The sequence below is a fragment of the Platalea leucorodia genome (genome assembly GCF_965183815.1).
Source record: "Platalea leucorodia genome assembly, chromosome: 2".
NCBI lineage: Eukaryota > Metazoa > Chordata > Aves > Pelecaniformes > Threskiornithidae > Platalea > Platalea leucorodia.
In genome coordinates, this window is record NC_138824.1 from 85,159,994 (window position 1) to 85,177,392 (window position 17,399).

At 40.5% G+C, this 17,399-nt stretch overlaps 1 protein-coding gene across 4 annotated transcripts in view; it reads right to left on the reverse strand.

Annotated features, from left to right (window-relative positions):
• Window positions 1-1,990: 1,990 nt before the first annotated feature.
• SH3KBP1 (SH3 domain containing kinase binding protein 1) overlaps window positions 1,991-17,399 on the reverse strand; it is a 237,564-nt gene continuing 222,155 nt past the window's right edge. For all 4 annotated transcript variants that reach the window (XM_082334033.1, XM_082334034.1, XM_082334035.1 and 1 more), the window contains 5 exons: window positions 12,158-12,267; window positions 10,676-10,795; window positions 7,986-8,257; window positions 6,488-6,551; window positions 1,991-4,508 (listed from right to left, as the gene is read on the reverse strand). In XM_082334033.1, the coding sequence (XP_082190159.1) occupies window positions 4,467-4,508; window positions 6,488-6,551; window positions 7,986-8,257; window positions 10,676-10,795; window positions 12,158-12,267 (608 nt within the window). In that variant the 3' untranslated portion in view covers window positions 1,991-4,466. The remainder of the gene's footprint in view (window positions 4,509-6,487; window positions 6,552-7,985; window positions 8,258-10,675; window positions 10,796-12,157; window positions 12,268-17,399) is intronic.

A 17,399-nucleotide genomic window follows, 5' to 3' on the forward strand; every position in this document is an offset into this window, starting at 1 on the left:
CAGCTTCATTAAAAGAAAGAGCTACCACCAGTGTGTTGAGTGGGTCCGATAACCTTCGTTACCCCAGTAGAATGTGGAGGGGAAGGCTGCCCAGAGCCCTGGCCTGCCCGGCACCAGGCCGGGGGGCGCGGAGGCCGCTCGCGCCCCGGCAGCGCACACACAGCACCACGGCTTCCTGCGGACAGTTAAAAAGTGCCTTTTGCTTCCTCAGCTGCTCTATTCCAGGCTGGGAAGCGCTGGCATCCCTTCACTTTCAGGGCTGATGAGCTAAGGACTTTGGTTATTTTCCAAAGGCAGGGAATGGCAGGAGCGGAGGGGCCGTGGCGGGAGGGCAGGAGGAGGGAAGCAGCTGCAGGAAGCAGGGAATGAATGGGCCGGGGCACAGGCAAACAGCTGCTAATTCCTAGGCCAGCTCAAGAGTCAGCTGAGGCCAAAGGTGCCAAGCAAAATCTAATTTCTGGCCGAAGGGTATTAATAACCATGGATACAAGCACCCAATGTTTAGTGTGGGGAGTTTGGCTCCACCCTCTCTGGCTCTTTTTACCCTGCAGATTGCCCTGAACAAAGTCAATGCTTGGAGGACCCTCTCCTTGCCAAAGCCGGCAGGAACCGTGGGTGCCCAGCAGCATTGCCACCCCCACGCAGTCGAAAAGCCTCCTCAGTGCCTTAGTTGCGGAGTGGTTGGTTGTTTCTGCCTTTAAGCAGTATTCCCACCTGCCTTTTGAACCACAGCCCGCCTGTGTGAAAGGTATCTTCTTTCTATCCAGCCTTCACACTTTCCTCATCAATGTGCCTCTGTCCTGTTTCCAGCCTCAGGGTCTTTTCTTCAGAGGAGAAGCAGACACCAGAGACTGCTCCTGCTGCACATCACCCCCGCCCCAGCTGTACTCTCCCTTTGGCTTCTGGTGCTTGGGTATTTGCGGGACCCACGAACTGCAGCGCCTTTGACCACAGCCTCCCCCCGCTGCCAAGGCAGGCCCACAGGAGCATAAAAGCCCCAAACCGAGGCTGAAAGCGCGAGAGCTGTCAGCACAGTTCTGACTGCAACGTGGCGCAGCCAAGGAATTCACAAGACCACCAGACATCTTCACACCACGCCAGCCCTGCAGCAGCAAATGCATTTTTGTGCCGGCACAGGCTCCGCGCATGGGGCGCTGCGCAGAGGAGCTGGTAACGCCGTGGCCCCCGGGCAGCCGCCCCTGGAGCAGGGCAGCCTGGTACGGAGGGCGAGCAGGGGGAGAGCGGGGCTGCTCACACGTGAGTCAGCTCCACAAGAAGATGAGCGAAATGATTCTGTAACTTCAGCAGAAGATGAATTTCTGAGGGTGTTTTACGGCGCTCTCTCACCTTGCCTGCACAGGTGCAAATTTCAGTCCTGGCTGTCACGGAGTATGGCACTCCTGTGGGCATTTCGTACGCAAAGTAGCTCACAAAATTTACTCAGCATCTGGCTATCACACCTAGAAATAAAAATTTGCTGCATACAGTTGTGTTCAATCCTTTGACCTCTTAGCATAATGACAGATTCATCTAACCCTTTTGCTCATTTACAAATGGATCGTTAATAAGAAACGCACAGAAGATGAAATTTAAGTAACAGAACTTAATATGAGTATTTACCATCTTATTTCCATGTAGAACTTTTTAAAGTGCTAAGCGCCATGATCTCACATTAAGAAACACTTGCTCCTTTTAGAGTTGAAAAAAGAACATAAAGAGAACATAAAACTGTTTTCTTAATAACCTAAACATTTTCCAAATCAAGAATTTGAATATTACCATCCAAAGGCGTGAGCCTGATGTTTCACACCTGACTTCTACACATAAACAGAAGTCTGCCACAAGACCGGTGTGTGCATATTAATGAAAAGTCATTTTACACAGCTCTTCAAACAACAATATTTAATAATTTTCACATCAAAATCACTTTGTAGCTCACCAGCATTTTCTGTTTTTCTTTAAATATAAACCCAAACATTTTTAAAAGCAGCAGTTTATATCCACAGGTTTAATGCATAATTGATCCTCTTTAAAAAGGGAAAAATCCATGTGTTACGTGAAATACTTTCTATTATTATAATGAAAGGTAGCAAGAAGAGCTTGTATTTCTACAAACTCTCTTCTCCTAGAATAATAAACTTTCAAAACAAAACATTTTCACAAAATCTTATTTAACCTTCTTTTACAAAACATGATATGTTGGGCTTCTAACTTGGATTTATAAAATGACAAGTTATCATCTCAACAGGAGAAAAAAAAAATTATAATCTGATACAAGGAAACTCCGTGCCAAATTCACTTGCATTTGTGAAAAAAGGAACATTTCTGAGATGTCTCTTATATTTCTGAGGTACAACTCAGGAATCAATACTTTATTTACTACAGATACAATAGTTTATCTCTTTCCAGGGATGCAATTAGGTAGCCAGAGCTGTTCATTTCTGGATACATGTTGCAAATGTATGACTACAAACACAAACAGAATTCTTATTCCTTACCCCTTATTTCCTCCTGTGCTCCTAACTCTGCTACTAACTTCACAAAAAAACATGGAAGTGATCTAGAAATCTTTATTGCTGGAAAGCTATGGTGGGACTATCATTCTTTGTACAAAAATATTTTAATGCCGTTATTTAGAAATGTTAAATAAGAGCATTTCAGTGATAAAATATTTTATTAGTGCTTCTGTTTGAGTACATTGAACAATGTATTGGGACTTTAAAAAAAATTCTCAAGTTTCACTATCCGATCTTTCAGTCTCAGACACCACTGTTACAATAGAAGCAGATGCTATCGTAGAGGAAATCATCCCAACACCGAGGTTCTGTATTGCCACTTGAGACCCATAAAGCAAGATTCGGGTGTGGTGGAGTGTGCATTTTATATATCTATGCCTATCAAAAAGATTATGGGAACTCTGCCAACCACGTGTGAACGTGACCAGCCAACTGAACACCCCGTCTCATCCAGCTCCTGGCAGGCAGGGTGGTTAGCTGTGATACAGGACATGCTGGCTGGAGCCAGCTCTAGCATTTGATGAGATGACAAACAGGTCCTTTGTGTGGGTTTTTTTGTCACTCTGAAGAATCACCAATATCACTCACCCGCTCACTCCACGCTATGCAAAAATATCCATTATTTAAACGCTTTGTATAAACTCGACAGAGATTGCTGACAAGGTATGAGATACTCCGCGGCTAGTAAAGAACACATGAAACCGCAAACAGAAAAATGGGAGACCTTATTTTGAAAGGATGAAAGCAAACAGAGAAACTGGAAGAGATGAAGTAAGCATCAGGTTCAATAAAATGATGAAAAGAAAGTCCTGCTGCAAAAAACAGGACTGTAAAGTGTATCAGTCTGTAAGTGTACAACATAATGTAGCAAACAATACCACATAAACAGCAAATGAAACGATGTTACACGATAGAGAACCTTGTGCATGAAATAATACAACTTTTTATTCATGTTTTATAGATTACTTTTATTTATTTTTTGCTTTAATAATGCATATTCTGTTCACTCTGTGCAAAATTGGGGACAGAGGCGGGCGTTTAAATCATCTAATGAAAATCAAGCGGAGATGAACATTCAAGTTAAGGGAGAGGCCTATCAAAACCAGGAAAGCTAAAAAGCCACAGCTGCTCAAGACAAAGCTGCTCCCAGCTGCGCCCTTTTGTCCTGCCACCTCGCGGAGACCTGGCTCTACTGACTGAGCAGCTGTACACTGCGAAGGTGACCTCCGCCGGACACCGGGGACAGGAGTTGTCACGGTAGCTACATTAGGGAGACCTGGCTTGCAACCGGCTCCAGTCAGTGTGTGGCAAAGAAAGGCACAAATCATTGCAAAGACCAGATTTCTGTCGGTTTGTTTCCTTCTTGTAAATACATTACCGTACACAACCGAAGTTTAAATTGTAGGGGATTTGGGGACATAAAATTGCATATTTAACAGAACTTAAAACCATAACAAAAAGTAGGCTGTTCTATCTCGAAGCAAAAATAATCCCTCCAGCCCCAACATTAACATTCATTCCTGGCTATATGCAGTACAAACATTTTAAAATCTGTGACAAAAGACAATTAAAAACCAAAAGTCAAAATCATAAAGCTTGTAAACAGATAATCTGAAATACACTTTATTTATGGAAAAATATCATCGAAATAGTACCACTATGGACTAAACTGCCTGAGTTTTCATTTCACCTAGGATCTTGAAGTAGAGAGCCTTTAGCACAAGAAGATCAATTTCAGTCACAACTAGTGCCGCACCGCACTGCTTCGGGTGGAAATTTTGTCCTCGTTGTTGGTATTTTTGTTGTGCTATCAAAAACTGTTGTGCTAATCCTTCAAATAAAGGGATGTTGAGGCAATTCTTAAATCATTTGGCACAAAGTTGTTTTGGCTGGGGCATAAATTTGAGTCTCAGTCATGAAGAATAATGCGACATTCCACCTATCAAGTATTCACTTTGATTGAAGAGCTTTCTTTATGTCATTAACTTCCATCTGAAAACAAACAAAGAAAAATATTTGTGATGAAATTAGATGCTTTAACAAACCGAGGCACAGTTGGCGGTGCTTGAAAAGCACATGTTCCATCTTGTCCACAGGTGTTGAGTATGGGTTTTATACTACTCTTATTTCCACAGATTTCACAAATTGAGGTGACCTTCTCAGCTGCATAAGATGACCACTCACAGCTTCCTCCCCTCAGAGCTTGACAAGTATAGCCATTGAATGTATCAAAAGACCTTTCAAACTCTTTAAATTACAACTTTTACAAGCCATGCAGCTCGCTGCCAGGAATTACTTGCAGAATGAGCACTGTGTCCATGTGCCAGCTGCTGCACTTACACCCGGCACAAGTAAACTGAACTGCTGACCATGAGCACTGGTAGCTGAGGAGCAAAACCTATCGTTTCTCTCCTATAGGGATGGCTCCTGCTGTAGGGATGGCGGTTGCCTTCTACACCCATCAAGCCTGCGTCCAGGCACCTTAAGAGCTCCAATGGATGTACAGCTGTGTGGTAAAAGGATGTGGCTGAAACCATCATCAGCCCTAGTTTTACACTCGGCCCCTCTCACAGACACTGGAAACCCTGAGGCAGGGGTATTAGATTTATCCAAACACACCTGCAGTGCTCAACTGTGCCATATCATCAAGGCAGTCTTCTTCAGTACATGGACTGAGAGCTGTGCTACTTTATGACTATCAGAGCACTCTTAAAGTAATCAACTTTTGTCTGTTGAACTCTGATCTTCATGTAAAGCTAATACTGCCACCTTGGCTAGCATCTGAACATTTACCAGTATAAGCAACATTTGAACTGGAGTAAAAGCATTCAGCTGTAAGATCGTAATTTTAAAACCACCAATGCAGGTCTCTGTATAAAGATGCAAAGCCATCCTTGGAGGTAGAATCCAGACCTCTGAATAATCTGGCCTGTTAGACTAAATCAATAACTGCTATTAAAAATGTTAATTGATTTTATCTGAAAAAAAAAAATCAATTTTAGCTGAACATGAATTGTGTGTTACTAGAAGCCAGACTCCTATGTGGTTGCACGCATAAAGTCCTTTAGGCAGCCCTGGAACACAGACATTGATGGTCCCCAGTTCTGCCACCCTTTGCCATGTTCCCAAGCATTTTACTGAGCAGGAACAGCCCAGTGGAATTACAATTCTATTTTCTATCCCTAGCACAAAGAAAAAGCACAGTTCACCTATACCATAAAAATACAAAATATAATCAATACTAAAACACTTATCAAGTGCGTCACTCTCCAAAACGCAGAAAAGCAGTTTCAGCGTCATTCCATATCGAAGCAGCACAGTCAATGGTCCCAGCAAAGGCCCAGCTCCACCACTCTCACACAGGTAGGGCAGCGTGCTACCTGGCAAATGACTAAGGCAGCACGACAACATCTAGAGCTAAGGTACTGTGCAAACTATGGTAGCAGTAACTGGGCTCTTAATCAGAGCTCCTTCTTTTATATTGTTTAGGATGCTTTAGTAAAGACAACCTGAGTACAGTCTGTAAAGCAGACATAAAAATCTTGCTATATGAAATAATATTCCAAGCATATCAACACTAAGACAAGCCTACTACAAAATATAAAGCTTTGGGTGAGAGCATATAATTTAAAAAGACATGATTTTATTTGTGACAAAATCAAGCCATTAAAACTGAGACTAAAAAATATCATAGTTTGAATCCTATATTGTGTTGCCTTTTTTTTTTAAATTTGTGTACTTGTGCTGATGTATTTTTAGATAATTATCAGGCTTTTCAGTAAGAACCCAGTATTGCAATATGTATGACACAGACTGGCAACACTATGAAAGGAACAGGTATATCCCTTTCAGAAATGTTAGTAGTTTTTGATTCACTGGAATCTAAGTATCTTAGCAGAGTTTTATGTCCCATACTTGAGGCTAAATCAAACCTGCCAATACTTGCATAACATTAAAAATAATTTAAGTACCTGCAATCGCAGACGGATCTTCTTTTCTTCATCCAACTCAGACAGCAACTGTTTAATCTCTTTTCTGTTAAAAGAATGCAAAAAAAGCTTGGAATGGAAACGATTAAACTAGTAAAATAAAGATCACCTCTTGGAGACATATTTTTCCTGCTTCACTAGTTACCTTTTTTCCTTTGAACAACTAATTAAAGTCAGTATACTCTTGTATACTATATGCCATACTACAGAGAAGTGAGACTCCCTAAAAGGACAGTACCCCCCCCCACCCCATATGGCTAATGAATAATACATTTCCTCCTAACAGCCCTGCATCCACAGGCTTTGCTCTGGACTGGCTGTATCAACACTGTATCAGCACCCAGTTGCCTTTTTTCGCCCCTAAAATGTAGATGGATTGCCTGTTGGTGGGCTATAGGAACTGGCAACACAAATCCTGCCCATGCTATCTCATACTTAAGCCACTTAAAAGCTGTTAATGCCAGCAATACAATGTAACCTTCAACTTCATTTATAAGACTTAACAATCCCAAATATGGATTTGCTGTCATCCTTCTTTGTCAGGAAGGGGAACATAGCTATAAGGAGCAGACACCACCTTATGTTCCCACTGAATGATCTCACCTTAAGACAGAAACCAGTAGGTGGACGCAGCCCTTGCAAGAAGGGCCAGGGAGACCAGAGGAGCAGGGATCAGCCTAAGAGGCAAAGCTGTGGGGCTCGCTGGCTAAATCCAGCTCAAACCATGCCCTCCCCCATCTTCTCCCAAACTCCCCCCACACCTCTGTTCCACCATAGTCTCTGCACGCTGCTTTCCCTTCTCTTTTTCCTGCCTGGGCTATACACAACTGACAACGTAAGTGAAGGTTCACCTTCCAAAACATTAAATATTCTCAGGAATAGCAAAAGCTGCACACCAGCCCCATTTGCTCCTAAGAAATGAGCAGCTTAAAGAAAATAAAGATGCTCAACACTAAAATAGTTATATTCAGAGTCATAAACACAAAGGTCTTCAAATGTCTTAATCACAATTCAATTACTACTTTTGTAATACAAGCTTCCTGGGAAAATGTGCTAACAGTCAAGGAACAAATTGATTTACTAATTTTAGGAACTTGTAGCAATTTGTACTACAACTAGAACAAATGCACCCCTTATTAAGATCAATGCATATGAGTTCCCAAATAGTTATTGGCAAACCAAACAACATAAGAACCTTATTTACTGCTTATAGCTTGTAACTTAACTTTTCAACACCCCATGAACATCTGCTTATGTCACAACACAGAAAAAAAAGCTGTTACAGATGGGTAGTGCCAGTCTTTTTTCCTGAGTTTCTTACCCCTGAACGTATTCTGTCAGGAGAGCAGACGAAAATCACTCTCAAACACAAAGGCAAACTGTGCAGAGCAACATGCATGAAGGCAAGCTCAAGAGGAAACTGCCACCACCATGCATGAACGGATGCATCCCACCTACAGTTGCGATTTGCAGTACTTACTTTTGCTGGTCTTTCATGGTTTCAATGATGGTTCTTAGCTCCTTAATTTGTGTTCTCAGCTCCTCCAGGGCAGTCTGACCTTGGCTCAAGTGCTCAGTCTTTGGCTTTCCTTCAGTACCGAACAGGGATGGGGAATTTGACCGGTGGCCTATTGTTCCCATAGCAATTGAGTGAAATCCAGGTGATGGTGAAGGGGATAGCGATGGTTGTACATTACTGCCACTAGCCAAACCTCCTGGTTTTGGAGGCAAGGAAGTTTTATTATCAGACACCTGCAACAAAAAGAATAACATTTAATGTCTGGAGAAAGCTTTATGAAAATCAGACCTGTAAAAAATACAAAGTATTTTGCTGCTCTTCAGTAACGTTGAAAGTCCACAGTCAAACATGGACATTTTTGGCCAAAGCATGATAAATATAACAATTAGTCATTAACTTTGTATATGTACATCAGAGGGGCTCTAGTTGGGACGCAGAAGTTCAGACAGCTTCAGTAAGACTTTCCACAGTTGCTACACTCAGTCAGCAATAAGCGTTTCCAAGATCTCAGACCTAGCAGTGAAATGAACCAGGGAAAGACGCTCAATGTTTCTCTCAGACATTTGTGAGAATATACCTACATCCATGGATGTCTCCTGCAGAGCACAAAACTGCATGGCCAAGAATCCAAGCCGTATTTTTTTGCAGATTAAATTTACGATCATCAACTAACCACTGAAGGAATCTTCAACACCCAATGTTTTTTAAAAATGAAAAAATGTGTTACATGTTGCCCTTAGCATTACAAAAATAGCAAAATATTCTCTAAGTTTGCTTGTTGGTATGATATAAAAACAAAATCCCATGAGTTCAAAATGATAATATATTAATAAGAAATAAATGTACTGTACTGTCCTCTGTTAACTGAAGCTTCTGTGAATCCCCATAACTACCAATGGCTCTTTATTCCTCCAGGAACTTAACAGAAAAACACAGCATTAACGCAGTTACCCTGGAACCATGTGGCTAGCTCAGAAGGATCCCACGCTTCCCAGTGTCCTCTTACTAGACGAGGTATAGAAAAACTGAAGTCCACCTACCATACATGACCAGCTACTTCACTGCATACACAGAGCAGTGTACAAGTACAGTTATCACAATGGCAACTAGCGTGAGTCTTAATTATTTATCATACTGTTATTTGGCAATGCTAATGTGTGCATTACACGACAGCTACCGGGAGTATCTGAAAATTGGATTTGGTCAAGAGTAAGAAAAAGCACTAGGAAACCCTCCAAGTCTATCTTTGGAAAAGAGATACTGAAGTTGAGTGGCAAATAGGGTAAGATATTGAGAAAAAAAGGTATGAAAACGGAAGGAGACATTTTAAGTGAGGACTTGGGGACTGGGGTGGTGGCATTAGCTGGACAAAGTAACTGAGAGAAAAGTTAGCGATCAGATGATAATTAGGAGAAAGTGTGATGGGGAGGGAAGAGCAGGATCCACTGAGTTCTGCAAAAAAACAGTCTTGCCCACCACACAAGCGTGATTGAGCACTGAACCTGTCCTGGGCAAGCACGGCCCAAAAAGCGTTCTGCAGAAAAAACAGTGTGACTGTAGAAATAAAAATGGCGTTATAATCACAAGAAAGCGGAATCACTCCAGTGGCTTGAATGCTTGACTTCATGACCTTAACAATACTCTTTTAACATTTCATATATATGTGTGTGCAATGGTGAGTAATGTGTAATATAAATGGATCTTTCATGAATAATAAACCTTATATCAGTAAATGCAAGTTTCCTTTGGACTAAAAAGAGACATCAGGCTGAGTTCAAACCTGGAGCAAGTGAGCAAGGTGCAACTGGAGTCATCCACACTGAATACCTTATTCCAGAGCTTAACTAGCTATCAACATTAAAGCCTCAAGCAGCTACTTTCTGATAGCAGTCATCTTGTTTTACAAGAACAACATCTACATCCTTGGAATACCAGCATATAATTTACGAATGTTGGCCCAAGAGCATTCCTTAATGCCAGTGCTCCCAGGAGAGGGAGCTATACAGCAAAATATTAGCCGTATAACTTGATCACAGAAGTGCATGACTTCATCTTTCAAATACTTTTGTTATACTATTAGAATGTAATATTTGTATTATTAAACATATCCTTATGTACTAAAAAATAGCTCTAAAGCCTGATCTACATACTCCTTCTGTAATATTTGATCACCCTATAGTTTTCTACCAATATACAGTAAGAATGGTATACGCCTATAAAATTAATACAATTATACCAGTATAAAAGTGATTATACTTGCAAATTTAAATTCACATACTATTGGAGTGGGTCAGAGAGTTGTATTTTCTCTGCTCACAGACTCTGCTAACATAAACTTAATTTACAACCACAAGAAAGGGACTTTGTCTCTAAAATTTATTTCCCTAGCCTTCCCGATTCTGTGAAATGGATTTACACTAGAAGGATTTTTTCACAGTATGGCTATAGAGACATTTTAACTGTGCAATTCACTTTAGACTTGCATTTCAAACACAGACAATCTTTAGTAACCCTTACCATTTTAAGCTTCTTTAAAGGGCCAGTTACCAAATGATCATTGAATTAAATTTTAAAAATAAATATTTGAATACTGTTTTCAAACATGAAGATGCATGTGATAAGGTTAAGCAGAGATATTCCAATTAACTTACTTGTGATATTGTAACAGTTCTTGATTTCCTTGAGACTTCAATAGTTCTGTGTGTAACGTGTTCTTCCTTCTCTTCTTCAGGACTTGGTGAGTCAAAGAAATCGGGGCTTGAAAGAGACGACTATGTAGATAAACACACACACACCAAGAGAGGGAAAAAATGCAGGTATTTTCATTGTACAAGAATTTAATAAAGGAAGAAGAAAAGCATTTATGTGATGACTTTTTTATTTTTAGTTATCATTTTCAAAGTAACAATACTTAAAATCAGGACTCTTCCTTCCCCCCCCCCCCCCCTTTTTTACATCTTGTTTTCGAGGCTAGAATGCTTTCAAAGCGTTTATGAAATGAGATATACTTAAGAGTTGAATTCAACATTAATTTGCATCTTTGCATTGCATTATATCATAAGATGAAAGCACCTTCCTGTTTGCAAGAAGAGCTGTACCTTGCTTGGCTAGGACGCTGATCACTGTGCTGTGGGGACACCAGCTCTGCTGCCCAGGCAGCTCTGCCATGGCTTTGCTGAGCGCAGGTCTCACTTTGCTGCTCTTCAGAGGACCCATGCTGCTGCCCGTGCACGCTTCTGGCACTGCAGGGCTGCCTTGTGCACGGCCTCTTTGTTAAGGTGCAAACAGGGAAGGTTCTTTCCGCCCCTGTTCCTTTCCCCATAGATTTGACAGGGGAAGAAAGACCTTTGAAGTTGTCTTTTATGTTTCTGTATTTATGTACATAGTCAATTCCGAAAGCTTTCTTTTTGGTATTCTGTTAGTTTCACAAGAATCCTTTTTGTTTCCCTCCACTTCGCTTTTCTTCAGCAACATGAACACAGGTAACCATCAGTAGTTGCTCCCATTCTGATGTTCCAGAATGTAAAAAGCACAGAAATGAACAAACCCCAAACCCCAAAGAAAAGGACACTGGAAAACTAAGCAGTGGTTTCCAAAGTATGGTTTACGAGACCAACTTGTCTAAAGATCAATATTAGAGAGTGAAATTTATATTACCCTTTTATTTATAATTGTGAGCTTAATGAGAAGAAACACATGGTGGCTCAAGAAGAGCTGCTGAAGGCTGACAACTGTCTGTTTGTTCTCAAAATCTGGGAGAGTGTCCTAGAGAAACCAGGGGAAATGCTTCTTTTGGGAAACACTTCCAACATTCTTAATACTTAGCACAAACAGGCTTATTCCAAAGATTTTTATAAAGGATTCTTCTGGCCTCAGTCATGGTTGGCAAGGAATACCTGGCAGCACCCAAATAAGGGGGTACAAATCTTGCAAGGGAGGGAATGTTTTAAACATCAGTATTCAAAACACTGGCAGCTTTTTGACACTAATTTTCCTGAGCTGCATCTCTCTGCCTCATAGTACGTGTGAAAGAATGGCTGTGTAAACATAGTAAAAACACCAGGGAACATAAATAGGAGGAGGGAAAAAAACCAGAAAAAAATATTTTTAAAACAAAAGAAAAATTAACTTACAGACGTGAGAGACTGGGAGGGTGGTCGCCTGCCAGTAGCTTTTGGTCTGGTTGTAGTTGGATGATTAAGCTTCTCGGCAATTGGTATTACAGAGTCAAAACCTTCCAAGTCTTAAAAATAAAACAGAATTGATTCGGTTTTCTGGCAATTCTTCTCAAAGGGAAAGAATCACAATTTTTTTCTAATTTCAAAGAAATCAAATCCCATTTTCCCCATTGTGTCACAGTGTTCTGCACACATTTAGGCACCATGATGGCACTAAAAAAACCCTGGAAGTCAAAGGCAGCTGTAATCCAGTCACCCTTGCCAAGCACAATTACTCTTCCATCTCAAACACAATAAAGCAGAGGGGGAACGTGTAGAGGAGCCTTTGGCTTTGTTTTCGGAACAGCGAAAGCTAAATGACAACATAGGTCCTATGGCACAGAACAAACAGTTTCAAAATTTCCATCTTGCTATTAAAGGGGTTAGTAATATTTTTTCCTGAATAATTGGAGACATAAGACAGTGCACGTGTTGTCTCAAGAACTGTACTGTCAGCGCTGCACCTGCAGCAATTGCTTAGGGGAGCACAGAATGAAAATGATGGAGCTGGAAGTGACCTGCAGGCTCCTGGACACCTGCCGCTGGAGGCTGCATAGCTTCCAGTAGCTACAGGTGAGAGGAATATCTCCAGTAGTCCAGAGGTTATGGTAGTAAAAACTCCAACGGGCTCCTGAGGCTGTACAGAGCCCAGGAAAAACAGGTCTGCTCAAATGCAGTCTCGACTGTCTTCACGGTTAGTGAAATGCACTGGGGAAGCGTTTACTGAATCCAGCCACGTGCTAGCATGTTTACGTGAGAGAACGATGTGAAGGCTGAAGGGATACCGCAGCTCGTGATTACATGCCTGAATCAAATGGCTTAACACCATTCATCTATTTTTATGGATTGTATCAGTTTCACTCACCTCCATTTCAAAATGCCCTACTGCATATGTTAAACAGAAATGAGTCAGAAAACATACAAGAAGTACTTCAGACAAGATAAATCAAAATTCTGTAAAATTACTTTCAGACATGAATCAAATACTGGAATGCTATTCATTATTCAGAGACTATTTTTCATTGCACATATGTAGGAAGGAATAGCTTTTAAGTTAATAGTTACCTATAGTGGGCACTTAATTTTCAGGACTGTTACAGAACAATGAATCTCTGAAGATCCAGCTTTGTTGCCATATTACAACCATTGTATAAAATTACACAATGGAAAAACAAATGAATTAACGGGCCTGTGCAATAAACTATATGCACCGAAGGACACTTAAACAGATTCCAAATACGCATGATTTGGCGGCTAGGAAGTAAATGGGATCAGACATTCCTTATTCAGCAATATTCTTCCATCTCTGGGAGATAAAAAAAGAAGAAGAAAAAAAGAGACCTCTTTCAATAGCCCTGAAATAGTCTAAGGTCATTCACCTCCAAATACTACTCTATTTTTGGAGCAACTCTTCCTATATATAACCAGTGACCCCACTATCCTCTACCAGGTATTTCTCTCATTGCTTTTTTATTGACCATTGCAGCCTGCGTCCAAAGGTAGGTCACCCAGTCTGCCAATGGGAGTTTGGCAATCCGATGCCTCAGCTGTACCCAACACATCAGGAGAGGCTACAGTGCTTTTAAAGTAAAAATGAGCTAACATTAGCAGACTGCACAAAACCCATCTGGAGTCCTACAGAACTTCAGGGTTTCAGGAGAGGAGAAATGGACGTAAAAATTTATTTTATGGGGAAAAAAAAATGCAAATGTAAGAGCTGGTTTCCAGCAATATCCAGTTTGAAGCGGACGCATGAGATAGCTAAATGACTTGCTTAAGATCACACAGCAAATCAGTGACGTATTTTAATCCATTGTCTTTGTTTTCACCACTGTGTTACTTTGTTAAGTTGCACAGCAAGAATATATTGCCTTCAAAAATACACACTCGTCTATAAATATGTGAAGCTCACATACATGAGTACAAGTGGAGGCTGAAGCAATCCTTACATTTGTCCCAGCCACTTTTTCCCACTTAACTGTTTTTACTATTTTTTTTCCTGAGCTAGTTTTAATCCAGCTCATTTTCCAACAGCGTGTGCCCAGGCACACAAATACCCATGCTGAAGGAAGGATCAGTATCAGTACCAGAGGACTGATACAAGCTGCTAAAACTGAGAGGAAGAGCAGACTACTGCGTTGGGGGGCAGCAAACTGGCTGAAGTTAACTTGCAGCCTAGGAAGGCTCCAGTACAGGAATTCCCTCCCTGTCCCTTCCTCTGTTCTGACAAAAGATAATTATCTACACTAATAAAAAAACAATGCAAAACATAGTGAAGACATTAATTCAATGTGTTTCTCTGGCTTAAATAAACTAATAATTACCTAGAGTTCTATGTTTTATCAGAATAATCAAATATTCATGTTTAAATCGTAAAATGTATAGATAAACAGAGAGTGTATGAATTTGTGTCCTTCAGATCCATGAACACTTGCAGATAAAATCTGCTCCACACATTTTATGAATACCACGAAAGATGAATATTTCTGTGCAAAGCTCGCATTATTAAGAAATATTGGGAATCCTCCATTTCTCCACTTCTGAATGCATTTCTGATAGTTAGAAAAATAAACTAAAGCAGCCTATACCTGCACTGAATTTTAAAAAAAGAGCAGAGCAGAGGCTGGAAAGGCTCCACAGGTAAAATCTGCTGCCAAACTAGTGAAATCACAGCCATTCAGCTGATACTATAAATGAAATTCTATTTAAGTGTAAAGGACAACACTTGGTACAATGCTAAAATAGTAAATCCATTTCTAGTATTTCCACATGCCCTTTATCCCTCTCTGTTTGTTCTCCTTATTTAGACATGGTTCTCACTCCCAAATCTGTTCTGCATCTGAGGTTATCACCACCTTCCCTGGTCATCACCTAGGAGGTATTCATTCAGGAAAATTCCCACACAGTAAACTGGTAAAGAAAATGAGGAACACAGCCACTCAAGAGACCTCTGCCTTGCTGTCATCTATACTGTAGATTCAGTAATGACAGGTTGGTTATTTGATTATTTTTTGCTAATGGAAAGCAAGGTTATATGGGTATGACTATATTATACTCCCTGAGATCATTAAATGCAGAGATTTTATTTTAGTTAGCTATCAGAAATTGGGACCTTAAATTTACTTCATAAGCAAAATGTAAAACCTTCCTGAGCTGGACCAAATGGGATGTCATTAAAAATAAAGTCCAATCTACTGTATTCACAGCCATGTTAATTGCCCATAAGGCAGCATCAGCATCCAACAGACCTGAACTCTGCCCTGGCCCAGCTTTCTCTATGTCTGTTAGTAATAACAAACAGTAAGGAAGGTTTTACTGAACACACAGAACACCGAAGGCACCCTTCAATTAACAGTGGCACGCCCTAATTACAAAAATAGTTGATATTTGTTCTACGAATAAACAGATGCATTCATCATTATTACTGTCTCGCTGATCAAGCTGGTAATTCATGAAGTAATTCATGAGATGGGGAGAAAGCCATCAGAGTAATTCGAATATACTAGTGTAGTACACACACCAAAATGTCTGGCTTAGTGAGCAAACATATTTAATGAATATGAAAAATGTTAGTTGTGCAAGAATTATTCCCTGGCATCCTTCCAAGCCAGTTAAGAATAGGATGTTTTTCCCCACTGCTATGTTCATTTGGAGACATGGTTATTTAAAAGCATGATGATGGTGTTTTTAAAAAAATGCTGAGATCCAGGAAAACCATTATTTAAGGAAAAAGTTCTCAGCTCATTAGACTTGTACCTTCCTAGAAAACAACCTTCAATCCCTTAAAAAAAAAAAAAAAAACCAGAAGGAAAAAGTTAAATGGTTATGCTTCCTTCCTTACCCCTTTTCCCCCTTGCATTTACTGTTGTGGCATAAAATACGTCTAGGCCTCAACTTTATCTTACGGTTAGGTGTTTAAGTCTTTGGGCAAAATAATTTACACATAATGAAGACAGAAAGCTTTTGAATTAGCAGAGATTTCACCTTGAGAAAACTGAAATGGAAAGTGATGGATAATAGCAGAATCAACACACTCAGAATGCTAACGGCGAGGTTTCACAGAACAGAAATACAGCAGGGCTGGAAGAAATGAGGCAAAGGTGGCATTCAATTCATTTGAAGAAGATAGTGTCACAAAAGCCACAGAGATAGATTTCATTTCATAATCATCTTCAATACATTTACAAGATTGACAATAGGCTTATGAAATGGCATATATACTGTCTTATATACACTAACCCTGAAAGCTATCAAATGAGACAGAGTGCAGACAAAATTGTCTGCATTGATGTCCATTCAATATATAGCACTAATTAAAAAACAACTGAAACAATAATCCGAATATTACTGGGAATTTTCAGACAACCACAATTATTTTAACTACTTCAAGCACCCAGATTCTGCTACTGTCTCCATGCTGAACAGCATCGTACCATTGAAGGAACACAACCACGCTCCCAGCCAGGGTCAGGGCAGCAGAATCTCACCCATAATGAACTGCAGACTCTTTTTTAAGATGCAGGTAATGCATTTGTAGCAGGAGGGCTCCCTGGCTGCAGGGTTACTGGGTTCAGGAGTGTAACAGTGATGTGCCGGGGAGGCCTGCCCGCATGGCTCTTTGCTTTGGAGGGAAACAACTTAGCTCACCTGGCTTCCCAGGTCAGTCACTGGACAGGCACCTCTCCTAAAGTATACAATTATCTTTTCCCATTTCAGCCCTGACTTTTATCGTTTTAATTGCTGAATGTAGAAAGCTGCCATAATGAGCTCTGCTAACCACTTGCCAGTGCCCTCATAAGGATTTTATTTTTAACGATTCAGAAGATGCCAAGAAAGAACTGAAAGGTCAAGAAAACTGAGCTAGAAGAAATGGATATGCTGTTTTCAGGCACCTCAACTTCACACACATGGAGAATGATTTAAATTTCTGGTTTACTGCCTTTTTCTGGACCCTCCGGGCAAGAGACCTAATTAATTTACGCAATGGACCATTAACATATCCCCCGTTACAATATTTACAATTCACAACTATGTTTATGGGTGATTTTGATTCACTGACATGAATATTACAACTTAACCCAGTTGAGAATTCCGCTCCTTTGCTTTGCTCTATTAAAATGAGCATGAACAGCAGCACAGAAAGAAATAACTGCTTTAG